This window comes from Aulonocara stuartgranti (genome assembly GCF_965226115.1).
Source record: "Aulonocara stuartgranti genome assembly, chromosome: 19".
Taxonomy (NCBI): domain Eukaryota; kingdom Metazoa; phylum Chordata; class Actinopteri; order Cichliformes; family Cichlidae; genus Aulonocara; species Aulonocara stuartgranti.
The window spans coordinates 18,527,262-18,553,330 of record NC_138955.1 but is presented as its reverse complement, the minus strand read 5'-3'; the positions used below and the strand labels follow the sequence as shown (position 1 = coordinate 18,553,330).

The 26,069-nt window shown below is 39.2% G+C and overlaps 2 protein-coding genes and 1 long non-coding RNA gene across 3 annotated transcripts; 1 reads left to right on the top strand and 2 right to left on the bottom strand.

Moving 5' to 3' along the window:
- Positions 1-2,072: 2,072 nt before the first annotated feature.
- On the bottom strand, positions 2,073-4,502 carry LOC309695750. The gene is made up of 3 exons (XR_014273217.1): positions 4,288-4,502; positions 3,283-3,375; positions 2,073-3,152 (listed from the first exon to the last, which is right to left on the bottom strand). It is a non-coding gene; the product is annotated as an uncharacterized lncRNA (long non-coding RNA).
- Positions 4,503-4,638: 136 nt separating this feature from the next.
- On the top strand, positions 4,639-10,139 carry LOC309695749 (uncharacterized protein). The gene is made up of 2 exons (XM_082516615.1): positions 4,639-8,617; positions 8,766-10,139. Exons 1-2 carry the CDS (start codon positions 6,247-6,249, stop codon positions 8,870-8,872), a joined length of 2,478 nt encoding a protein of 825 aa, XP_082372741.1. The 5' UTR covers positions 4,639-6,246; the 3' UTR covers positions 8,873-10,139.
- Positions 10,140-11,845: 1,706 nt separating this feature from the next.
- gnmt (glycine N-methyltransferase) lies at positions 11,846-25,432 on the bottom strand. The gene is made up of 6 exons (XM_082516614.1): positions 25,061-25,432; positions 22,248-22,375; positions 21,318-21,431; positions 20,657-20,799; positions 18,020-18,141; positions 11,846-16,885 (listed from the first exon to the last, which is right to left on the bottom strand). The coding sequence occupies exons 1-6, from the start codon at positions 25,267-25,269 to the stop codon at positions 16,714-16,716; spliced, it is 888 nt and encodes a 295-aa protein (XP_082372740.1). The 5' UTR covers positions 25,270-25,432; the 3' UTR covers positions 11,846-16,713.
- Between the last annotated feature and the right edge of the window lie 637 nt (positions 25,433-26,069).

Below are 26,069 nucleotides of genomic sequence, written 5' to 3'. Positions count from 1 at the left end.
GTAATTACTCATCTCCTTCTTTCCAGCCAATGGGTCTCTCTCAGCTCCCTCTGCTTTTGTTTGATTTGGCCAATGACTGTGCTGTGAAAGCAATCCTCCCCAGTAAACCCATTCATGGTTGACCACTTTGACTCCCTTAACTACAGCAAAGCAAAGCAGAGCAGCCACATCTGGCAAGCGGTTTTCACATCTGGTTTGTGTATCAGCTCTTTGCACGGCTGTCTGATAGCCTGCCTTGCAGGCATAAGATGTGATACAGACACTCCAGGGAAGAATGGCTAGAGGATAGTGTGCAAGTTTGTGTTCAGAGGTCAGATACACAGAGAGAGGAAATGTCATTCTTTGACAAAAACACCAGACAAAGAAACAGCTGTATGCTTTAACTTTCTACTATTTTAATAAGATGCTGCAGGATCTTGTGGCTTCTAGAAAAATAAAGCTAATTTAAAGCAAATTTCAAAAAGCCCTTTAAATCAGTTTCATACTCGCTATAAAATAAACTGAGACTAGAGCAGTGTCATTAAATTTATGTCTTAACTAAGTGGTATGAAGCTAAAATTCAGCATGCAGAAAGAAGAGAAACAAAGATTACTAACAAAGGAAAGAAAATGGCCCTATAAACCAGTGTGAGAATGACTGGCAATAAATAACAGATAATAAGAGCTAGCAGACAAAAAGTCTGATAAGGAAGAGGATGAAGTGATAATGAGATCCAGATGAGGAACATAGCCACTGTGAAAGCTGGATGAGGGAAAGACGTGGGTCTGTGGGAATCATATAATGAGATGCTGCCCTCTTGTGCCAAGCCTGTATTTTGCTCTTCTCTGGTATTTAATTTTGATGGAATAAAGCATCTTGTTTGACAGTTTTCCTCTGACTTCAGCAGAGTCAAAGGAAATGTTTGAATTGATTATCTATTGAAGCGTTGACCCTGTGTGGATTAGAGAACTTCTGACTACAATGTGTATAAATCACAACACATTCATATGCTCTGTATCAGTTTGTCACAGCGACTCTCTCGACAAGGCATGCAGTACCTCACTAGACAAATCCCTGGTGTAACGGACATGTCAAAAGAAAACTGGAGGTGAGAGATTAAATCTGTCATTCTACAATTAGATTTTTAATAAGGGAGGAAACATCCCAACAAACTCACTTCAAGTTAAAGCTGTGAAATGCTCAGAGTATAAAAAACACAAGAGCTACATCTCACATGCTACAGGCCTCAGTACATTAAATGTTAACGGTTATGAGAGTAGAATTTGAAAAAGACAAGCAAAGCATCTTTGGGAGGTTCGCCAGGAGATCGCCTCTTTTCTAAAAGGAACATGGCAGTATGGTGTGGGTTTGCAAAGGATAAACTGAAATCATGCTTTTATCTGGATAAATCACAAGACTTGGACATAACAGTGCCCTTTGGAGAGATTAGACAGAAGTGGAAATCCTTGATCATAATGGATAGCACCATGTTTGGCAATAAAAAAATAAAAAAATAAATAAAAGGGTTGGTGATTTGGGCACTAGGCTGTCACGGAGTCCTCTGTATACCAAAGAGTCCCGGTGTCAAATGTGGGGACATCTCCAAACAGCTAATGTTTGGCTAAATTGGGCAAATGTACAACGGAAGAAGAAAAAAAGAATCAAAGTATTGCAATGGCCCAGTCATCAAAGTCCAGACTTTACCTGTTCCAAGTGCTGTGTTTAAACTTAAGAGAGATGTGTGTAAATAAATCCCTGCAAACCTCAGTGAGCTGAAGCAGCTGTAAACGAGAGTGGGCTTAAATTCCTCAACAACTAAATGACCGACTGAGAAATTCATACATAAGGCAATTATTTTAACTTATTACTGAAAGTGTCTACAACACACAGAATCATTGTGTGTACTTGTATTTTATTTTCACATGAAAGGAGACATTTATGGTCTCAAAAAGACCTGTCAGATGACTTTGATGATGCAAGTTTCACTTGAGCTGGTTATTTATTTATTTATTTCGTTTTTAGTGAAATGTCTTACTAGCTATTGAAGGAATTGATATATTTAGTTTAGGTATTCATGTTCCAGCAATTACCTGATTATACATGTTGTATTTACTCCACCCAGTTATGTCAACCGGTTCCACACAACTGGGTTAGTGAAATATAAAATGTATGATATATTTAATTTGAACAACAAATTTTAAGTAAATCTGATAAATCTACTCACCCAAAACACGCTCTACTGAAACTATAGGATTAAATCACTTTAACAGAATTGCAACTTACTCTATTTAAGTTTGTAAATTAAATAAATCGAACACAAGTTTATTCAGTTAACCTAACTTTAATAACACTTTGTGTAAAACTTGTTGAAGCACACTTTGAGCAATTCAAATGCTTCTAGATCTTTTTCCCCAAACAATCTTTACATATATTCAAGTGCATTTTAGGTGCAGGAAGACAAGATACAGAATGTCATGTTAAACTGAAATGATTAAAACTGGAAACTTGTGATTCCAACATTTTTAACATTAACATGACTTAATTTAAACTTGATTGGGCTACAATGAAAAGCCCACAATACAGCCCTGCAAACAGCAGGTAGAAATTACTTTTGTGTCATTTTTGTCCATATTTAGAAAAATAACCTTTGCTTCAAAACTTAAACTGAAGTCCAAAGTTAGGAGCAGTCTTTTTCAGTGTAGTTGGATGTTGGTAAAGGTTCAAGAACAAAGAACGCAGAAAAGTGAAAGGCCTTGCAGAAGTTCTTGTGGCAATTCAAACTGAACAGTTTATGAAGTGCAAGGAGAAGGGTTCGAGAACCTTAAAGTTCAGTGTCCTCTATAGTTCACTGCAGGCTGTTTCACTCAAGCAGTTTGTTTTTCAGAACCTGCACCTTCATGGATAGGTTGTTCCCATCCAACTCCATCAGCACCTTCTGAAGAAATTCAAATGTGTATTTCAGGTGCTTTGGGTAGCTCAGATTTAGACTATAGATTAGTCCAAGCAGGAGGGCACAACCCTTTGCCACATCACTAAGAGCTTGCAGCACAGTGCATCCTTCTATGATGACACCAATGTCCTCAGGTGTATCTGCAGAGTTTGCTCTCATGTCTGACAACATAGACTCCCAAAGTCAGCTGCTCCGTTTCTCTGCTTGCACCAAGATCCACATCCTTTAAATAAAAATTAAAAAAAGATAAGTTAATTGCGTACATATACATATGGACAAGTAAGTCCACCTTCCATTTCCAATCCCAAATTTAAAAAAGGAAAATAACTGATCATTTTCCTTTTTTAACTTACCAAGAATTCCTTGAACAGGTCATCTGGCTTTTCATTTAAGTAGACACAGACAGCTTTCAGAATGCATTCCCGTCGAACATCAACGCTGGGATTCTGGTGGAGATAAGAACTCAATATGAGAGAAGTTTCCTATTTTGGTTCCTTTCAACCTCTTTACAAAACAAAGTCAAAAATATTAACACATAGCAGATGATTAAGCAATGTTTCATAACTCACATCAGTGATGTGCAGTGAGGTTCATGATTGGTAAGGCACTGACTCCTCTGTGTCAGATTAACAAATATATGAACCCAAAAATTGAAGCTTTTCAATTTTGACATTACGTGAAAGCTTTCATTTTTGCTTTAATCAATTCTAGATTGTTCAACAATATATTTAATAATTGTGCCCCTAAAAATATTAAAATTAAATAGAAGATTAGAACTGGGCAATATGGACTTAAAATCCTATCATGACATTTTGTGGATAACAATAAGTCTGTGAAGGTTCACAGTCATCCAGGTCATCGTAGTCTAAGGAGCTTGGAAAGAAAAGTGAAGCTTCTTCAGTGAAGATTTCTGACACTAAACCAGAAATCAACATGGAGTCGAATTCTTTCAAACAATGTAGCAACTTAATTGATGCACATTTCTAAAATACACTACACATTCATTTCATTCTTCAAACTACAGGATCGCTGGCGCTCCCAGTGGTCATTACTGATGTCAGGGAGCAGGTGCGGTAGATGTTGGGAGTAATTTTAAAACTGTCGGTCTTAGTAGGCAAGTCTCATCTTAACAAGAATTGCAAAAGATTTAGGAAAATTACACCGAAGCAGGTTCAACAATATTTGTTAAATGTTTTCATACTTCTAACATGTGAGAGAGATATACAAGCTAGAGTGTTAAAAAATTTGCCAGGCATCATTTGTTTAAAAAAAAATGCAAAAGTATTCCCGAAAGTGTCAGATGTGTATCAGTTAGTATACATTAATCAAATTTGTCATCCTTAAATTGTTGTACTTACCAAATAATCCTCAGATGGCGATGGATTCTATCCAGGATGCTAAGCATATGCAAGTCTCAGTTGAAAATGGCGGATGATCAAACTTCCACACTGCACATGTGCAAACTCAGAAGTACGGAGAGCCTATTAGGACAATCCTCTTTAAATTAAAGTGCTCTTCATTTTAAATGAACTTTTTACGTTGGATTTAATTTACTGCATTTTGTTGTATTGAAATATTATGTTGTTAATTAAATTCAAAACAACATACTTGTGTTTAAAGTTAAAAATCAATTGGTGGCATTAGTTTTAACATGAAGCATTTACATAATGCTACCAACATCAGTGTGTCATTTCTTAGAGTGTAGTAAATCCACTGCAGAAAAAACTAGCCTTATATGCCCATCCGTTCAACCTACGGCTCCGCCGCCTTATGATGAAAAAACAGAATTAATAGCTGCTGCGGCGGCTGCACGTCATCAGCGCGTATATCCTGATATAACAGCAGAATCCCAAAAGAGTGAGGAAGGCACTGAAATGACACCTAAATCAGAAGAAGATGACTGGTTTAACCTAGATCAAAGACAGGAACGAGAATACACTGAACGAGAAAGAGAGTTACAGGAACATAAAAAGCAAACAAAACAGTTAATGACAGAGTGTGAGGAAATCATGAAAGATCCTTTAACTGAACGTACGGAAGCTGAACTGCAGGAAGCCGTTTCCGTCATAGATAATCATGTTCAGCGCCACACTAGAGTAGCGAATGGTTTAACTGTGCCAAAAGCAATAACTAACACCAGAAATTTAATAAGGAACTACTTAAAGCAGAAAAAAGAGGAAAAAACTCAAGAGGGCCCCCACAAAAACACCCGTTATAAAGAAAAGCAGGGATCACAATTTAATGACGTCAGCACCTCCCTTCCGTTCATGATAATAGGGGACATGTGTTGCATTCAACCCCCTAAAATTTCAGAGTTAGCAGCAACCATTAAAGAACTTCCCGATCCTCTAAAAAATCCTACAGCCTTTGTTTCTGCATTACAGAGAAGTACCAGATACCACCACTTGGGTGGGCCTGACTATAGATATATATTATGTCAACGAATTCCAGGTGTGACTGAATCTCAGCTTATTGAAGAAGTAGAGGAACTAGACCCTAAAAATGACCAAGCAGCCAACACCACCTCGTTTTTGTGGATAAACGATGACAAAATCACAGCCTTTTTTCAAAATCTAAAGAAATTTCTGCTCACAATGTCTAGAGATAAAATTGATTTAAATGCAGTAACCATGTGTAAGCAAAAGCCAGATGAATCCATTCTAGTTTTTATGAAACGTTTCACACACTGCTGGACTAATGAGGCATGCATGCCTGAAGGAGGAAATGATCAGATTTTCATAACAACATTCTTAAACAATATTCATCCAGAATGTTCACAACTATTGAAGCTGACTGCCACTGATAATCTCTATGACATGAAAATAAAGAACTTTATCACACTTGTCAAAACAAAAGCTGGTGCAGCTCTTTTCCCCAACAGCACGAAGGCTAAAAGTGTTAAGATGATGTTGAATTTTGATGTTGAAGGCTCAGAGGAAAGTGAAAAAATGATGTATGCAGGGGCCCCGCCCCCTCAACAAGCGCAGCAGGGAGATTTCAGAAGGAGAGATAGGAGTGGAGACGTATGTTTTTACTGTGGAAAAATAGGACACTGGAGGAGGGAATGCAAATCAGCAGCACGTAGGTCTCAACCACAAAACACAGGACCAGCTCCTGCCACTAGGCGTCAGCAGAGCTCTTACAGACAAGGTAACTGGCAACGCAGACAGGAATCACATCAAAATAATGGCCCCTTTGCACTTAGGGAGCAACCTTATAATCCACATTTTAATCCCCACCCATATGATAACGAAAGACTGGACCGACAATAGGGAGGCCCAGGTGAAGATGAGGGACAGTGTGAAGCACTACACACGATGCTGCATTTGCAATTGTCCCGTAACACAGAAAGCTTGCCCATGTTAGATATAGAAATAGGTGAAAAGATTTATTCCTTTTTAGTTGACAGTGGAGCCACTAAAAGTTCACTGTCTGGAAAATTCTATAGTGGGCCTGTTTCCTCTGTGTGCATCAACACCATGGGAATAAACGGAACTCTAGTGCAATGCCCCAAAACTCATTCTCTAAAGACACGCTGGGGCCCAAAACCAGACGAAATTACATATCATCCATTCATAATTATTCCAAACTCGCCTGTGAATCTATTAGGCAGAGATTTAATGGCAAAAATGAACTTGTGTATTTCATTTAACACAAAGGGTGAAATGTTTGCAGATACTGATAACAGCTATGTTTTCTCTGCCCTATGCACCGACACCATGGAGAAGGAACAGCCTCTGTGTCAGCTGGACGCCTCAGCGGAGAATGAACTCAATATCCATCTGACTGGTATCCCACGTCACACTCTGTGTCAAAAACATGTGCAAACATCGTTACCAGGTAACCCCATGCCTGGAAGCCACATATTTGTTTCTCTCACACTGTTCAACAACATGATAACTGCACACACCAGTGAAGGCCGAACAGTGGTTTTGTCACATAACTCAGACATAGGCTATGACATTACTGCACCATGTCGACACATAGATCTAACCTACCCCATACACTGTACTATCTCTGCTGTCACATTGCCAGCTGAATATCAAAACATGACATTATGGTCAAGAGGTGAGAATGATGTAGGATTTATTGACTGTACACCTTATCATGCTCAGCTGAAAAACAACAAGCCGGTATATGTCAAGCAATATCCCATTTCCGCTGAAAAAGCCGCAGCCTTAGACATCATCATAGGAGATTTATTGACAGCTGGAGTAATAAAGCCCACAGTATCTCCATATAACACTCCTGTCAATCCTGTGCCAAAGCCTAACAAACCTGGCGTATGGCGTTTCACACAAGACTTAAGGCAAATTAATGCAGTCATTATGCCTCTACCTCCTCTTGTCCCAGATGTTCCCAGCATACTGACAGGTATTCCAGCAACAGCTACACATTTTACTGTGGTGGATTTGTGCTCCGCCTTTTTCTCAGTACCTGTGCATGAGGACACACAGCCGATATTTGCTTTTACACATAGAGATAAGCAGTACACATGGACTCGCTTACCCCAAGGCATGGTAGACAGCCCTGCGGCTTTCTCAATGGTGGTACGTGCTACCCTGGACGGCTTCATTCCTCCAGAGGGCTGTACTCTGATCCAGTATGTAGATGATCTCCTCCTCTGTGCTGAAAGTGAAAAACTATGTCAAACTGCTACACACATGCTACTCCAGCACCTCCAACAGACTGGCCACAAAGCATCAGCAAAGAAAATGCAGTACTGTCAGACTTCTGTTCAATATTTGGGATTTACACTGTCTCACGGACAACGTTCCATGACTGCAGACAGGGTCAAAGCTGTGACCTCTGTCCCTAAGCCCACTACACAGAAGGAAATGCTGTCTTTCCTAGGCATGGTGAACTATTGCAGACAGTGGATACCAGACTGTTCTTTTCATGACCACATTCTGCGTGAATGCTGCAAAAAAGACAAGCCTCCTCGAATACTGTGGTCCACAGAAATGACTGCCTCTTTCAATGCATTACAGGGAGCGCTGACCTCCGCCCCTTGTTTGGGTCTGCCTGACTACCACTTACCGTTCCACCTGTACGTCACAGAGAACGGCACAACCTGTGCAGGTGTATTGGCCCAAGAGCATGGCTGTGGCTACCGTCCAGTAGCTTTCTACTCAAAGGTCCTGCCAGCAGTAGTTCAGGGGATGCCGGCCTGCCTGAGAGCAGTAGCAGCTTGCTCTATCATGATAAGGGACTGCGAGAAGCTCACACTCTCACATGACACTATTCTACACACCAATCACCAGGTCACGACCATTCTAGCAAACATAACTACACAACACATGACCGCACAACGTCGCTCAGGTTATGAAGCTACACTGACTTCAACAGCAAATCTCACTATAAAAGCAAGCAGCACACCCAATTCGCCAGCACACTTACTCATTCGTATGCTGTGTTCCTCTGACCGACAGGATGGTTCAGACGACCCTGACGTTCATGATTGTATGACACGTATACAGGAATCCACAGCACCACGCCCAGACTTAGAACAGACACCAATCCCAGACTCAGTCATTGTTTATGTGGACGGGTCCTGTTCAAAACCAAATGACAACTTATTTCTTTGTGGCTATTTGGTGGTGACATTGCCTGACATCATACTAGAGGCTCACTCATTACCATTTCACTCAGCACAAAAAGCAGAGCTCATGGCTTTAATACGCGCCTGTGAGCTCCATGTGGATAAGCGGGTAACAATTTACACTGATAGCCGTTATGCATTCGGTGTGGTGCATGACTTTGGCACATTGTGGAGACAAAAAGGATTTAGATCTGCTGATGGAAAATCGATCGCTAATTCTGACCTTGTTCAAAGACTTTTGCAGGCTATACAGCTGCCATCGGCAATTGCAGTTGTTAAAACGAAGGGGCACAGCACGGCTGACACAGACGAAGCAGTGGGAAATGCTCTTGCAGACGTAACCGCGAAAGCAGCTGCTGCCTCACAGCAACCACCCAGAAAGGAAGTATTATCTTTGCCTTTACAGCTGCCACTTGTCACACTCCCAGACTATTTAGAAGCAAATGTTGACCTAAAATTCATACAGGAGCAGGCCTCTGCCTTAGATTACACTTACTGGGAAAATAATGATTGTACCTTAGATAACAGAGACGGCTTATACAAAAATCTTGAGGGTTTGATTGCCCTCCCATCTTCACTACTGCCAATCCTTGTCCGCCATTTTCACGGTGTGAGTCATGTCGGACAAAGAGGGGTAATAGGAGCAATAAAATCAAGATTTGTAATCGAGAAAACATCACACGCAGTAAAACGCATATTAGCAACCTGTCTAACATGTGCACGAACTAATGTAGGTAGCTCAAAAGCAAAACATCAGCATTTACCACAACCAGATTTCCCATTTCATACATTACAAATTGATTTTACACACATGCCAGCACAAGGAAGCATCAAGTACTTACTGGTAATAGTGGACCAATTTAGTAAATGGGTAGAAGCTTACCCAACATCAAAAGAAACTACAGAAGTAGTCTGTCAAAAGTTGTGCAATGAAATAATACCCAGATTTGGAATACCTCACCAAATTAACAGTGATAGAGGACCTTCATTTACATCAGAAGTAATTCAAAAGTGTGCTAAAACTCTAGCAATAGACTGGAAATATCATGTGCCATACCATCCTCAGAGTTCAGGAGTTGTAGAAAGAATGAATAGGACCATAAAAAATCGCCTGACTAAAGCAATGATAGAAACAGGAATGACCTGGATCAAACTACTTCCTCAAATCCTCTGCGAGATTAGAATGACTCCATCCGCAGCAACCAAATTATCTCCATTTGAAATAATCATGGGAAGACCGTTTCCAACACCATGGTCAGCCTCCAGAGGGGCACCGCTATTGGAAGGGGACATAGACACTGCATTGTCTGACTATGTTCATAACCTGGTAGAAACACTGAATAATAACTATCAGAAAGTTTGTCTCTCTCAGCCTCTCCCTTCCATAGATCCAACCCATCCGTGGAAACCAGGAGATGCGGTGTTGGTAAAGTCGCTAAAACCAAGGGCACTCGGGGAGGCCGCGTGTTCCAGCCCCCAGACTGTACTTGCAGTGACGAGAACCAGCATCCTAACAGATGGACAACCTCAGTGGATTCATGCCAGCAGGGTTAAGACCAGCCCCACCAAACCACCTAAGGCGTCGGATCAAGTAGATGACGACTCAGGCGAGCCAATGCCCGGATCCAATCCACCTACACACACACAATCACTGATTAACACACAACGCCTGAAAGAACAACAACAAGGTACTCGAACATCCAGCAGGAACAGAAAGCCTAGAGTACCACACAATGTCTAACCTGATAAAGATAGACTCGTTTCATCCTGATAATGGAGAAAATGAAATGCCCATTGTCATCACACGACGCTTATACGGTGTCTCTCGAACCTGGGACCAGGCCAGAAGACGACTAAAGAACTGTCTTTTTTATATATTTAGGTTATTAATCATATCTACTGCATTAACCTTAGGATTTTTATTTACTATTTCGTATTGTAAAGTGCAACCCTGTTCACATTTCTGCAAGCCACATTTTCAATGATAACCCATATAGCTACTAGTACAGCTACTTCAATGTATTTGCAATTAGCACAAATTGATCCTGAGGATGTGCCAGATGTTACCAATGATGTTCCTGATGTGTATATTGAACATTAGGTTGTGAACTATTACATTTTATGATTTGCTTTTTATATTATGTTATTACATTTGTGATTTTTCCTTTCTATTTGAGTTATTATTTTTAAAAATAATAAAAGAGGGGAACTGTTAGGTATTTTAGTACCATGGTAGCATTTACTGGATATTGTTTTATAGTGACATTATGCAGGAAAACTCTGTCATTCAATAAGGCCCCTTTGTTTTAGTTATTTTTCTCTTTGACCCAAGAATTGATGTGTGAGAATCACAGGCTGGTACAAGGTTGAAATACCACAGAGATCACTCCCTCAGCTACATTAGTTTCTTAATCTTTTAGACGCCTGTTGAAGGCCAAATGGTTTGTTTCAGATTTCACTAATGAAAGAACTCTTTGTTTTGTGCCTTGAAAATATGTCGCTGAGATAATCACAATTGTAGCTGAACTGATACACTACACAAAGGATGCTTCTTCACCCAAGGGCAGGAAGACGCTGCCTTATCTTGGTCTGTACTGGTTTAAACTGATAAATCTGCTGTCTCATGAATTTTACCCTCTATATAAACTGTTGTACTTGTGAATAAAGTTGAGTCAATTTGGGAAGACAATCTGAAGCAGTCTCTGTTTTCTTGTTCTCCCAAGCTGCTCCCGAGCTCGTACTAACACGCTGAATGGCATGCTTGAATATTACTTGAGAATATATTTGACTGTGTTACAGACTAAGGGACATTCTCTGCTGATAGGTGAAGGTACATTCTCTGCTGATAGACGTCCACGCCTCAAAGGAAGTCGATCCACGGATTAGGCCTTGGAAACCGTTTCCTTCAATACCTACATTTAATTTAGCTCCAGTCTTGAATACCCAAGGATTTTTTATTTATTTATTTATTTTAAAAAGGGAAGACAAAAAGCTGCGCTCACACAAAACTTAAGAGTTGACAAATTAGTTTTTTCTGAAAACAATCATGCTAATGTTTCAGCCTACTGGACTTCAGTAACCGTTCATATTAGCCATCACTTACTGACCATTAATTAGCAGCTATGAACTACATTTTCATCAAACTCGCACGCTCAAAGGTAGATTCTGTTCAAAGAACCAGTTCATGCTAATTATTTGCAAAGCTAATGACATCCCCGGCAGCCTTCACTTCATACTTGTGTTACATGTTACACTAGCAAACATCAAACTTTTAGCATTGTCCTAAAAAATATTGTGTACACAAACAGCAGTGCTTATTTCAAATATTTTTATTTTATGGCAAAAGATTTCGATAATCATGCAGGAAATGAATTTTATAAAATGTTTAACACCTTAACATCTAATGTTGCTTTTAAACTAATCATGAACTTTGCATACCGTACATTTTGTCCTACAGGAAGCACTAGCACAATATCACAAAGCACTCAGGCAGAGATGTGAGAATATTTCACTTCACTGTGGTCGAACTCCTTTCGCATTCAAGTGAAAATGGCCCTACTGAGTTTGCAAAAATACAGAAAAAAAATATTTACACCTGGATAATACAGCAGTGTAAATTAATGGTGGAAAACATGATGGAAGATTATCTACTGTGCAGAGTTTTCTTAGTCTACATGAGATAACAGTTTAATATTCTTAAATATCTTTGGTTGATAAGCAGGTTAGGCATTCAGTAATAATCTTATTACCTTAATGTCATCTTTCTGTTTGATGACGTGGTTCAATTAGTCGGGGCTCCAGTTTTTATTGTCGTTTCACGTTTGCTGATGCTCAGTACTGGCCTGCTTCATGTTCATTAGTGGCAGTTTCCACAAAATTTAAAGGCTTTCTGTCTAAAAGCCGATCACAAAACTTACATTTCTACAGCAAAGTCTGTTCAGGTAGGAGAGGCTTTACTGTAACGACTGTGATATTATTCTGTTATTATATGTTACCTTATAGATGTAATCAAAATAGTTGAATTATGATATTGTTGTAGATCATATTATACCCTTTAAAATAGAGTGTGTGATCTGTATGTAGTTTAGTTCTCATTATACTTTTGAGTTAACAGAACATATTCACATATTAGTTCATTAGATAAAGGTGCATCCTTGATCTGCTGGGAATGTGTTACACTGTTTTCTTGACATGCTTAATTGTTGAATCATGAAGAGAAGGTTGTAAGCAGGAGACTCTGTGTCTAAAGACAGGGGAGATAGATAGACCACATTCCACACCCCCACCTTACAGAAAGCAGAGAAACAACTGCCGAGGTCATAACTTAGGCGCTGTAACAGAGAAAAAATGTGATGTTTTGGCTTTTACGACTAGCTGGGGGCCACTAGAGACTATAAAAAGCTGAGCAACCCGTCACCATTTTGAGACATGTGCCTGACCCTCTGGTAGCATCTCTCCCGTCCGGACGTTGTAATGCTCTGACTGTTGAATTGTATGGAAATAAATGATTGTTGATTGAGCATTTATACACCGAGTATTGTCCCTCCTTCAGCCCAAAGATTCAAAGAACTGCGTGTTTTCAACACGACCCTTTAAAGAAGAGGAAATCTGATCTAACAGGCAGGTGAGGTTTTCCTGTATAAGTCGAGGTGATTCACAGTTATTACTAGTCGTTCTCTTGGGTTTACCTGAATTCAAATCTTCAATCTGTGCCTGTCAAAGGCAAAAGGCCAAAATGGCTGCATTTTCTTTCCAGGTTGAAAATACATTTTAAAAAATCAGGCCACCGTAATCAAAGCCACAGATGTTTTTTTTAAGACCAAAGTGGTAAACTTACAAAATACACTCATCTAAGAATACATCTTTGTACGTTTTTGGCAACAAAAAGCAGGAGTACCACAAATGTACAGCACCATTTTGAAATGTGTTCAAAGAGGCGGGATGTAGAGAGCAGCCCACACTGAAAAAAGTCTAACATGCAGTCATTCATTCAATCTAATAAGTGCCATTCAAAACAGAATAAAATCATTGATTTGATTGTGAAACCCTTTCTTTTTGCATTTTAAAATACCACTTTTGATTTGGATGAAACTAAATATCTGTACAAAGGACACAACGCAAAGTTTTTGATTTCTCTCAAAACATATATTTCTTTTCATGTTGAACAGATAATATCTTTAATTTGAGTCAAAGTGATTTGCACTTGAACACGCCTACCAGAAATAGACCGGGACCCATTTTTATTCTGCATGGCTGCTGGAAACATCGTGTCACATCTTTGATTAATTTCATCTGAAAATAAACGTAAGTAAAGCCAAGTGTGTTACAAAAGCTTTTATAATTTGTATTGCCAAAATTGCAGAAAATAACCCCATTTAAGCTGGGTCGACAGCCACCCCTAATTTTTGCATGATTGTAGCTGCTAGCTACAAGCTAGCTAGCTATCCGGCGCGACGTTAGAACTGGTTACCAGAAACCGACCATCACAGTCAGGAATGCAAGTTAGGCAAAAAGCCGTTTTTTACCAGTATACTAACTAGCTAGCGTTACCACGATGCATCGGTGGTGGATACAGCTAGCTAGCATAAGTTCATAGTTCATAACATTCATAGTATAACTCCGTGCTCCGCTTCGTTTGAATTTTTCTGGTGAGCGCGCGGTTTCTAGACACAAGCTTGTGTTTGTGCGCGCACGTTTGTCTCTGTCTCTCTTCATATAAATATCTGTGTGTTATGTGTGTGTACACCGAGCGCAAAAGATAATTATTAATGTGCATGATTTAGAGACAGAAATAACACGCCAGCATATAAGATCAATGACATAAGACTAATTCCTTCAATTGACTTTCAGGCGCGGCTCGGAAAAATGTGCATTTTCTGAAGAAATTTTAATTTTAACAGCATTAAATTGACCCTATGCCAAACTTAGTTGCTAATGGCTGGTCTGTAGACTGTTTGGTAAACCTAAATCAAATTATAGTACTAGCTTTTTATAAGGATGTGTATGTCATGTTACGTATTTCTTGGTTTTTCTATGTTATGTGTTTTATAGAGAAGTAACATTATTCTTTTTTTTCTGTATGCTTTCAGAACCACAGATCGCTCCATCCATTCCATGGCTGAAGCATACATTTTCATTTAATCTGAACAGGTATCATTTTGCATTTACACTGCACATCCTTTTTAAACATTTCATAATAATCTAGACCCTCCATCATTATCCTCTCATTCACCTTGCTGATGTGTTGAGGACTTGATAAAAGAATACATGGTATGTCCATATCTGTTCTGTCTCTACATGAGATGCAGTCTCTTGATGTAAATTTGACAACTCTGCTATTAAATGCAATGATTACTGTAGGACAGCAACGATTAATAAACTCATCAAGTTAATATCTTAGGGTTCTGTATTGTTTTCTTTTTTTTCTTGGGCTTTGTGGAACATTTATGAAAATTTTCCACCATTGATTTAATTTAATGATTATGCAATTCACAATCTGATTAGTCAAATAATTGTTCTAATAGTCTGTGACCAAACAACTATCAAAATAGTAGTTTATTATGGTCAAAGATTTATCAGGTGTGCCAGACTTCAGTTCTTCACTTGTACATTTTGTTCCATATTTTACCTCAAGATATCCCAGAAAGATGAAGCTGAGGAAGAGCTGCAGAGTAACCACCATGGCACTCTTCATCTTCAGGGACAACTCAAGCTTCCTACATCAGCGTCGAGACATCGGGATAATCATTGATGGTGTGGAAGTCCTGAATGAGTTGCCTTCTGTGGCAGCTGGAGTGGCAATGGTCTTTGGACTCTGTTATGCTCTTAATATGGAATATCCACGAGGATTCAGGTTCACCTTTGAGGCTCTTCAAAAGATTATGATGGAGCTTGACTTTAACAAGATGACCTCTAAGATTCGCAAACTTAATTGTGAACTTAACACTGCACAGTAGTGTGTTTGCATGCATGTGTGGATGTGTATGTGCACATGCATGTGCATGTGTGCTTGGTTATTTTCTTGGTTGGCCTGCAGTGGTATTCTACATTCAAAAATTATAAGAACACCCATTTGAAAGGGAGATTTAAGTTGATTTCATTGATACATGTGTAGATTTTTTTTTACATTGTACAGGCACAGTGCACATATAAACATTTTTGAGTACTTGCAAATTGGTTTAAAAAGAGTTTTTATAATGGTTTTATGCCAGTTTTAGACAGGTTGCAGGTTTTATACTGGTTTTCAAAAGGTTGCAGGTTTTATAAAACAAACATTTCTCTAATCATTTCTGCCGTAGCACTAAATCTGTATATTACTAATCCTCTCTATTGATTATAGTTAAAATGGTTTGGAACAATAAATAATTTTGAAATAATTGGTTGGCCAACTGTCTTGTTTTTTATAGGAAATGCAGAGCATTTTTGAACTGAAATAAAATGAAATGTAAAAAATATAGTTTGAATATATGTAAATCAATTACCTGGCTTCAACACAAACATATTAGTTCATGTTAATTTGGTTCGATGTGAATACATTAGGTTGGTTAAATTTCAATATATTAGCTTGGTTCAATAATTAAAATATGGTTCTATGTAAAAAAATCAATTTGGATCAATGCAAAATTTAAAGTTTCAGTCAAGTCTAGTAATATTGTTTATATCAACATAAAAGTATCAGGTCAAATCAAGTGACTCAATTTGGATTCTCTGAAGCCAAATATTTTGGATGTGACAATTGGACATCATTTTTTTTAATTTGAATAGGGTTATTCTTTTTACAGTGCAAAGAGATGAACGCATGAATGCACATTGGAGGAAAACTACCAGACATGGGCAAAACACTGGTCCGACACATGTAAATGTAGCTTTTCAAACAACAAACTGTTTTAAGTCAAACGAATGAACAGTGTCGACTAGCAGAACCAATGAGTCTTGGCAGCTCAAATGCCTAAAAGACAAGTTTTTTTTTTATTTTTTATGTACTCTTAATTTAAAGCTACTGGGAAAAAAAACAAAAACTGCTTTAAAGCAACATTTTTTTTCAGTATCCATGTGACAAAGTGTGTTGTGATATTTTTGAAAGAAAGCTAATATATTGGGACTTTTTAAGCAGAGATGTTTTTCCCTCCTTCCTGCAAGCACTGTGTGCACATCAGTATCAAGGTGGCTCCCGGTATTCCTCTTAGGCCTTTTTCTTACAGACGTGGATGAAGTAGCATGGAGCCTGAGACTGGCCCGGCACGTAAGTCTTGAAATCTCCATAAACGGCGTGCTCCAGTTTGCCGTTGAAGGCCTCGTTCAGCAGACCTCTGAAGCTGTCCAGGCAGTGAGGGTAGTAGGACAAACGGAATTTACTGGAGGACACAAACAGAGCAAAACACCAGAGTTACTGAAGTTTGGTAGTATTTATGAGATTCAGCTCAGTTTCAACTGTGATACTTAAAAGTATCAAAGTTTAGTTTTAACAATAACACTACTGCAGACCATTTGTCCTTGATTTCAGGAATGCAGCGCAGTTTAACAGCTGTTATTGTGTCTGAGGATGGAGCCCAGCGACCTCGGGTGTAAAATAATTTACACATCATGAATGATGTTTATAAAGCCCGATGAGGGTTAGGATTAATCACTGGTCTACGTGAAAAATTGTGCTCTTTTGTTGCTATGGTGAGATATATATATATATATATATATATATATATATATATATATATATATAGTCTAATGTGGCGGCATGACCAGTAACCAAGGTTACCCTAAACTAAGACTAAATGTGGGGGAAAAAAAAAAAGAAAACATTTTATTTGACCAAAACATAAAAAACATCTTTGATTAAAATTAAAGCCTAAATGACTTAATTTAAAAATAGAGGAAATATCCTTAGTTTTAGTATCTGTTCGTTTGATTAGTTTGCCTGATGAGTTGGTGATGGATGTCTCAAGACTGTAAATAAACTGCTTTCAAAAAGTCATGCACTTTTATTCATGTACTGATTTTCTTATTTCTTGCCTCTGACATAAGCCTTCATACAACAATAATAACACTAAAACTAATAAAAATCTAACTAAAACTAAACATTTTCAAAGAACTGAAAATAAACTGAATTCAGAATAAAGTCAAAATCAAGAGGAAAATTAATTAGAAAATGCAAAACCACAATCCTGCTGATGACGTTTAAACACCATCTAAAGTGAATGTAAGACAACTTTTTTTTTTTTTTTTTTTTAGCATATTAATGAATTAACATTACAGTTTATGGCTGGAAAGCAAAAATATTCAAGGCAATGTAAACCTAAAGATTTGAGATACAGTAAAAGCTGCATTTAATGCATACAAGACATGAAATTGTAGATGCTATAATGACAAATGTATAATGTATTGTCCAGATCTACCAGTTAGAATAGGTCTCCCATAAAAGGATCAAGATATAATGTATGAGGTGTGAGCTCAGTCTCCTATCAGCTCTGCAGCAGCATCAGAGCCCGACTCACCTAACTTCAGGCAGGTTCTGGAGGGTGGCCTGTGGCACTTGGATGGTGTAGTCCAGAGTGATCATATGTGGCTTACTGTTGACCCACAACACTGAGGTGGTGATGTCCTGAGTTAGGTCACTCTGCAACACACACACACACACACACACACACACACACACACACACAATTTATCCTCATTTTCTTCTATGATGTCCAAACACAGCCTGAACAGAAGAGACTGATGAAAGGAAAAAAAGATTTGGTTGGTTCAGTGTTGGAGCACAAGAGCAAACTCAGGGATTACGAAGGCATCAGAAGCTGATTTTTGCCAACTAGCAATTGTTGACGTAGTATTTATATTGAGGCCTTCCAGCTGGATACTTCCTGCTTTGGCTGGATTAAAGAATATGGACGTTGTTTTTAATGCAAACATCTTGAATCAAATATGGCTCCCTACAGTCACGACCTGCTGTTGTGTATTCTCCACATCTCATATCTGAGCTCATTCCAAATGCAAGCCTGGCTGATTGTCTGAATTATGTGAACACAAGGTTAAAAAAAGGGGATGAGACAGAAAAAAAAATAAAAAAAATCATACATGCAATCTATACAGAAGTGTCCACTTAATGTGCACACTAGAGGCTACGTGTACTTTCAGTCATGTTGTTTCCCCGTCTTCCCAAAGGGCTTTTTACTCATTATTCCTGACTTCATCCATTTTTTGCCCCATTTGCCAAAATGATATGAAAACCCAAACACATTTCCTTCTGTTTCTCCTGCACCAGTTTTAGTGAAAATCTCACAATATCCGTCAGGCTCCGTGTGGGGATTTAAGTCTTAAAGCCAGCTGCTGCTAGGGATGGCGTAAATAAACCATTCTTAAACAATACTGTCTGTCCCACTACTACTCGCAAAGCAATAAAAGACCAGATTGTGCAGAGAATTAAGATTAAAAACGGGCTTCTTTGTGCCATCCATACTGAGGGCTGAAGAATGGCTTCAAACTTCAGATTCTCTTTTTGGGCAGAGAGAGAAGTCCAAAACTTATGATCTGTATGACAATAAAATAAGGATGATATTTGAGAAAAAGCCAATAGATAACTGCACGTTGTATGACTAATTCACATTCAGCAAAGTATAAAAGACAGATGTAGCTTCAGGCCCTGAAAAGTGAAGCCAACACAGAAGTGCCTTAAACCTGCACTCATTTGAAGGACCAATGGGGAGCGCCAACTGTGGCTGCAAAATGACTTCCGGTCCTGTAAAAAGTCTGAAAACAAATTTCAGGTCTGACCTCTGTAAATTACTTTCTGATCAATTCTATCAATTCAATTTTAATCACTGAGTTTTATTAAAAATTAAGTGAATTTTGCATATTTCAAAGCACATTTCAAAGCAAAAGGACACCAATGGCAAAAATGCTCGTCTCAAGGCTTCAAAGTGGGAAATTCACAGGTGACGTCCAGGAGCTACGTCCATCTTTTACACCGTTGAAGGATGTAATCAGCCATTTCCAGGTCCAAATGCTCCATAATTTCCAAGAATAAACAAGCAGTTAGACACCACAAGAGCTCAGCCAGTGTAGGAAGAGCTAAATCAATATTTGGAGATTTAACAATCTGATATTCAGATGCATGAACAGATTCTCTAATATTTATTACATGTAGTCATTTATCTTATCCCCAAGTCTTCTTAGATCAGCTGATAGCTGTGCTGCCCAAGCTGCTGTTGCCAAAAGGGAAGTTGCAGAGTGTCCTCTGGTGGACAAATTATGCAATATCAACACTCGTAAGATGGCTGGAGGGTGTCTCTCCAATTTTTTCTTTACCTTTTAAATTTTAATTTAAGGGCTGTATAGGCTCCAGCGAATGGATGACAGGATGGATTTAACGGCTGATAGATCACCAAAAGGCTAATATTGGCCAATTGATAAAGTGGTCAGGCTCTAGACACCACTGAGTAAGAAATAGATCCAGTTCTTTGAACTTGAATAAACTAAACAGTGTATCTGTTCTCAGAGGTTCAATCAAACATACCGTCATCCTTGAAAAGAGAATAAATGACTAAAACAAACAGCAGCAGACAGAACGTCTGTGATCAGCGCAGCCACAACACAAGGTTAATCATTCATATGTTGCTGTGTGCTTTGGGTTCGTACCAAAAAATAACAATCCTAAGCTTCTCTTAGCAGTCTCTAGAGCGAAATCCCAGAAGTGATTTACCAAAGGATTAAAAGCAGAGGGGCACCGGGTCCAATTTTCTTGGCTGAGTCCATTTTTTTTTCTTTCTAAATTTTACCCGTCGAAACAGATTTTTGCTGATTCTGATTTTCTCTCCACGAACTATAGGAGCATATACAAGCAAATTAAAATAATATTCAATTTAAAATAATATTTTGAAATTAAATTTAAATATCTGAAACTGTTCAATTGCCATAAGCCTGCAGTACTTTGGAAAGGGTTAAGAAAAACAGACTAAAATGTACACCAACTGTTAACTGATGCATTTCACCTTTCCAAACTAAGCAGGTGTCGTGAGCCTGAAGGCTGTAGTTTCCACCATGAGTTCTTAAAAGCTGTATTTACACTGTTATGCAATTATGTTGTAAAAAGAATAATCACTGCAGTAAATCCAATATTGGTATATGTTTGGTACCTTGTAGTAGATGTTCTTGCCTTGTGGAGCACGCCCGGTCTCCAGGATGTAGTCGTAATTGCGGTGGTCAATGATGAGGACCCCACCTGGTCTGACCATACTGGCGATGTTTCGAAGGGCCAGCTTTTGGTCACTCTGGTCCCCTAACAGCAACAACAGCACGACTGAGTGCATGAATAAGGGATCAAATTGGCAGCTAAACACATGGTAACAAACTGGAAGGCAAAGGCGTGTGCATCGATTCAAGGAGATGTTTGATTTGAGTTATGGATGCAGGAGTAATCACATGGCAATTTAATGAGTCACATCATCATTCTGACAAGGCAAAAATTATTTGGACACTTTTTTTTCCCCTTCCACAAATATATTTCTAATATCTCTGACAATCTCTGGGACGAAGGTTGTGGGATAAATCCTTTGAGACAGATCCTGTATGGGCTTGCCATGCCTCTACACCCTGCTACAGTGAGGTGAAAGAGCACTCCAGGGCACTGCAACATCATCGCTGGGTGTGTTCAGAGGTGCACCCAGACAGGTCATACCTTTAAACTCTAATGCCTACGTTTGCCAAGTCCAGGCATAATGAGATGTTTTGACAGGCCCAGAGGAAAAGCCCTTAAGCTCACCTATAAAATTAACAACACTTTTATTATTTGTGTACCTTTAAAGTCTGGTAAGTGGGCAAATGAGTTGCCGAGGCAGATGACAGCATCAAAACCATCTCCTGGTTTCTGAATGTCTTCTGATAAAGTCAGCCAGTTGGCCTCTTCAATCACTGAAGACAAGAAGGAAAAGAGCAGAACATGAGGTCACCTGAGGAAATGTAGATATCACCACAAACATGTGCACTTTGCAACAGTTTAAGACAAATGAAACAACTCTGAGTGCTGCCCACACACAGGGCTTTATTGGGAGCAACCCAGGCATGACGGCCAATGCAAAACAAACACCACACAGTCTTTGTTTTATTACTATAAGGAGGTCCGTGACTAAATGTCATACTGATTGCTTAGCTTTTCAACTTTAAGCTTACCCTGCCATCACTTGTACTGATGTTGCTCTGTTGATTAAGTTAACTTTATGCTAGGATGCACATTCTCTGACGAATGCTTCATTTGTGTCACTTCTTCTTAAGGTTATTTTCCATTGATTCATATGAGAGATCAATTTACTAGTTAACAATTCCCTGGCAACTCGCCTTGGCCCTTGTCTTATGCTTTAACTACCAGTTGGCTCATTGGCTTCAATATCCTTTAGCTGCTTCCCTGGAGAGGATCTCATCCCATGACTGGAGCTGCTCCAGCTCAACTTGTACTGCAGCTTGACTCTGTAGTCCTTGTTCTGCTCTTATGTTCCACTTGGGGATCAGAACCTGCAGCTTGTGCTGCTCTGCTGAGGTCACAGAGAAGAACAAGGGCTGCCGTCTCCAGCTGTAGTCCAAGATGGTGGACTTTTGAGCTAATCGTGAGGACGAGAGGCTCACAAAGAGACTGTCACAAAATGCTTGGCGAATATGATTTGATTACTGGCACAAATAGAATCTAAATCTGTGGAACTCACTGATTCAATAAATATATTTTAATTTTCATACCCCACTGGTCAAAAGCTGGTTCTTTTCTCCTGTCCCATCTCGCCTTCAGTGCATACTTGAGCATTTTGTCGCTGGCATCCACACTCACTAAATTAAACCCCTCCTCCACCAACATAATGGAGTCAATCCTAGAAAACAAAATCCATGAATACATTAAAAACAACAACCGACCTGTGAGGATCATGCAGTAGGTGTGTTTTGATTTTGAAGTAATGGAATGCAAGCATGCTGATCCACACAGGTATGCACACATGGGTATTCACAGACGCGGACTAAAGCTTTCTTGGCTGCTACCTCAAAGCACACTGTGCGCTGTCTATCTTGCGTGCTGCACAATATCGTTTATTATTTAGTAAATATTGATATCTATGACTAGCTAGTTTATTGTGATGGTGCTTTGTTTTCTCTATTATTATGTTGCTCTTTGTTGTTTGCTGTCTCCTCTGTTTGTTTTTTTTGTTTGTTTGTTTTTTTTCTCCATACAGGTGACCCAGGAGTTCTTTTTTTTTTTTTCTCTCTCTTCCCCCCCTTCTCACCGTCTCTTCTCCCCTTTGGTTTTCTTTCTTTCTCTCCCCCTCTTTCTCTCATTCATTCCCCCTGTCCTAGGATGAACTGAAGCTCTGCCATCACGTAATGTCGCATACTGCTGTTTCTGATGTCATTTAGAAAAAAAAAAAAAAAAAGAAGAAGTAATCCCTGCTGTCATCTTCCCCTAAAAAACCAGTTTGATCAAGTCTGAGTGCGAGTGTGTGTTTGCTGTGACTGCACTACATGTGGTTTAGTAGTAGGTTGATAAGCTTATCGTCTCACTACAGACAGGAATACTAACCTTGTCACAGGTAAGGAGAGATGATTTGTATAGTAGCCAGAAGCTACTCCTATTTTGAAAACCTGACAGGAAAACGTGATTGTGGGCCAAACCACAGCCTGAATAGATGCTACTGACTGACTTCCAAAAATGTTTTCTCGGCAATTTATGAGTTAATAATAAACAATACTGACGTGTTTCAGTGCAACAGGGGGGAGGGATTCAATGGACAATAATGCAGAAATCATTAACATCTACTGGGTAACTACAAGATAATATAACAACAAAACAAATAAAGCTTACGTAAAAAGAACAGCCAGTTTTCAGATTTGGATTAAACAGTCTTAGGCTAAAAGCAAATTCATATCTTTTAGATTTCATCTTGGCAACAAGTCTCAAAGGACTCTGATGGTCCTTCATTTGGTTCAACTGTGTTCAGTCTGGTGACTGTGAAGGCCTCAGCTTAACAGATCCAGTATAATCCTTGAGGTATAAGTCAGGGATTCATGGTTCCCCTTTAATTTGTCTGTATGCCTATCCATTCTGCAGTTATACATAAGATTTCCTGCTAGAACCTATGGAATCCTAAATTAAAAAACTCTCACAGGTTCAGCTGAAAGTGATTCACAGCCTGAAGCTTCTTCTCAGAATTAGAAAGCATCACAAACACACTGCCAAAAATAGCTATTTGTAACCGTGATCCACGAGGAATATGTTTACTTCGAGGCTGCTGCACTATGGAGGGGCACCACTACTAGGGTATCGGGTCAGAATCAATGTGCTGGGGTGCTCCAAACCGCAGGAAAACAACCATGCGGCCTGATATATGGAGCTGAGTTATTATGGAAATGACTGCAGTTCTTACATGAACATTATAAGCTCTGTAATGTTGATTAGCAGCTGAAATGAGTGCTAAGTGATGAGCAAAGAAAAAAGAAGATACATTTATAATAAACATCAAATAATAAAATTGTTATAGTGCATCTCCAGTGAAAATTCTCCATGAGAAAAACAACAGCTGAGGTGACATTTATGGTCTGCTTGTCTGTGCTTAGGCAATGGCCTTGCTGCTGTGTGAAAGCACAGTCAATGTATCAAGGGAGATAAAAAAGACTGCAGGAAACCAGAAAAAACTCCTTTCGACTACCCAGCACTAGTTCATCACCCACTGACCTACTAAATGCAAGTTTAAGGTTCGCTTGTGTTTAGTTTGCTTTAGAAACAGGAAATTTAAATGGACAACACTTGCTTCTACAAGCTTGTGTCTCAGACATATTACGCCTCTCTAATTGAATCACATTTAACCAGCATGTGTAAACCTGCTGTGTCCAGACCAGTGCAGGAGGCAGGACGTGGCTCAGGATCAGGTGCAACTCTGCACTTTCATTCATTATTCTGTGGCTTAATCCGGATTTTGTCCCGAGTTAAAAAGGGTCAGTGAGTTGAAATTCCACAAACGTCAAACTCACTTGAACAGCTATAAAGATGGGTACAAGTACAAAAAGGCCTATGTGAGCTGAAATCACATTATTTTTTTACCTACAGATCTATCAAGAACAGCAAAGAAGCAAACACCATCATCACTATCAGCTACGCCTACACAACTCTGTTCTGAAGCTGCACAATCACTGTGAATCACACAAGAGTCACACCTTTTCACAAATCTGAAAAGCAATAATGCAGTCTGAATCAGCACGTTTTATGACGTCATCAGCAGCTGTTCACCTGCTGTATCATTGTGAGTTCAGGTTTTTGTTTGGCATATGCAATTTAAATCAGTTTAACCATTGACAAAAGCGTGCTCGAGATACTTGGATAAAGCCGTATTTAAGATTTTGTTATGGAAATTTCAGAACTTAAAGTTTTTGCTTATATATTTTTTTTATTTGATCATATTTATAAATCCATACTAAGTTGAACGATTTGTAAGTGGATTTTGATGAAGCAGAGCTGAAGCCCCTGTCAGACGTGTCACTATGAAACTGCTAAATTGACCTGACATTACCCTGTTCCGCAGGCTACATCCAGCACACTCCGCACCCCGTGCTGCTTCAGCAGGGACACCACCCAGCTCCTGTACTCCTGCGTCCTGCTCTTCGTGTCTCCGATGTACAGCTGCCACACTTTCGCTGCTTTGCCATCGGCGTATTGATCAGGAAGACCTACGGCTGCCACACCGAGGGACCGGGTCCTAAACACGCTATCGACCGACATACTGCCGCTGCTTCTCCCTGCCCGGACCTCTACCTCTACCTTAGTGTCGAGCGGACAAACAACTTTGGACAATTTTAACTGAGTGAGGAAACGCGCTACCTCTCTGGTATGCTTGCCACATGCTAGCCGAGATGTTATTATTTATATGAACAACCTAAGAGAGAAACTTTAAGCCAATGACACGCCGTCGAGGACTGCCGCCTACTTTCTGATTGGATAACCTCAAGGGACCCGCCCCTTTTCTGTTTAGCATTGGAATACGTCACTCGAGTGAAGCTTTGCTAGGTTGCTCATTTTTCCCTTTGAACTTACCTTCCAGGATAAGTGTCACACTGTATTCCATCAAAGTTAAATACACGTGCATATTCAAGTTAAAATTAAGTTATGTTTGACGTTGGAGGAGAAGTATTTAAGTATAATGTTAAAATAAAGTAGAGCTCACGAAGCCCATTACCTGTAAGGTTTTACTCGGGGAATAAATCCCACCAATGGCGGCACAGAGGACTCGCCCCCTTTAACATTTCTTCATCTATCGTTTGATCATGCTGTTTGGACGAATTGCTTGCGAAACATGAATGGCAGGAGTTTTTTGCAAAGTAAAAATCATAATAATTTCATTTTTTTAAACAATGAAATACACAATGCTGCAGTAGTTAAGTGCACAGGGTGTAATATAGGTGAACAATGTGATTTAAAAACAAAACAAAAAAAACCCCATGGAATGAAATCATCTCAGGACTCTCCCAGACAGATTATTAGGCACTTTTCGTGCCCTCCCAAACAAAGTGAACTCCTCCTGT

Bases quoted from the DNA above. Each gene is read 5' to 3' on its own strand.
- LOC309695749 (XM_082516615.1), top strand. From the start codon at position 6,247: ATGCTGCATTTGCAATTGTCCCGTAACACAGAAAGCTTGCCCATGTTA. The intron at 8,618-8,765 runs GTGAGCTCCATG...CCTTGTTCAAAG, and splicing joins CATGGCTTTAATACGCGCCT to ACTTTTGCAGGCTATACAGC.
- gnmt (XM_082516614.1), bottom strand. From the start codon at position 25,269: ATGTCGGTCGATAGCGTGTTTAGGACCCGGTCCCTCGGTGTGGCAGCC. The intron at 22,376-25,060 runs GTAATGTCAGGT...TTTGTTTTCTAG, and splicing joins GATGTAGCCTGCGGAACAGG to GATTGACTCCATTATGTTGG. The intron at 16,886-18,019 runs GTGAGTCGGGCT...TGTGTCCTCCAG, and splicing joins CAGAACCTGCCTGAAGTTAG to TAAATTCCGTTTGTCCTACT.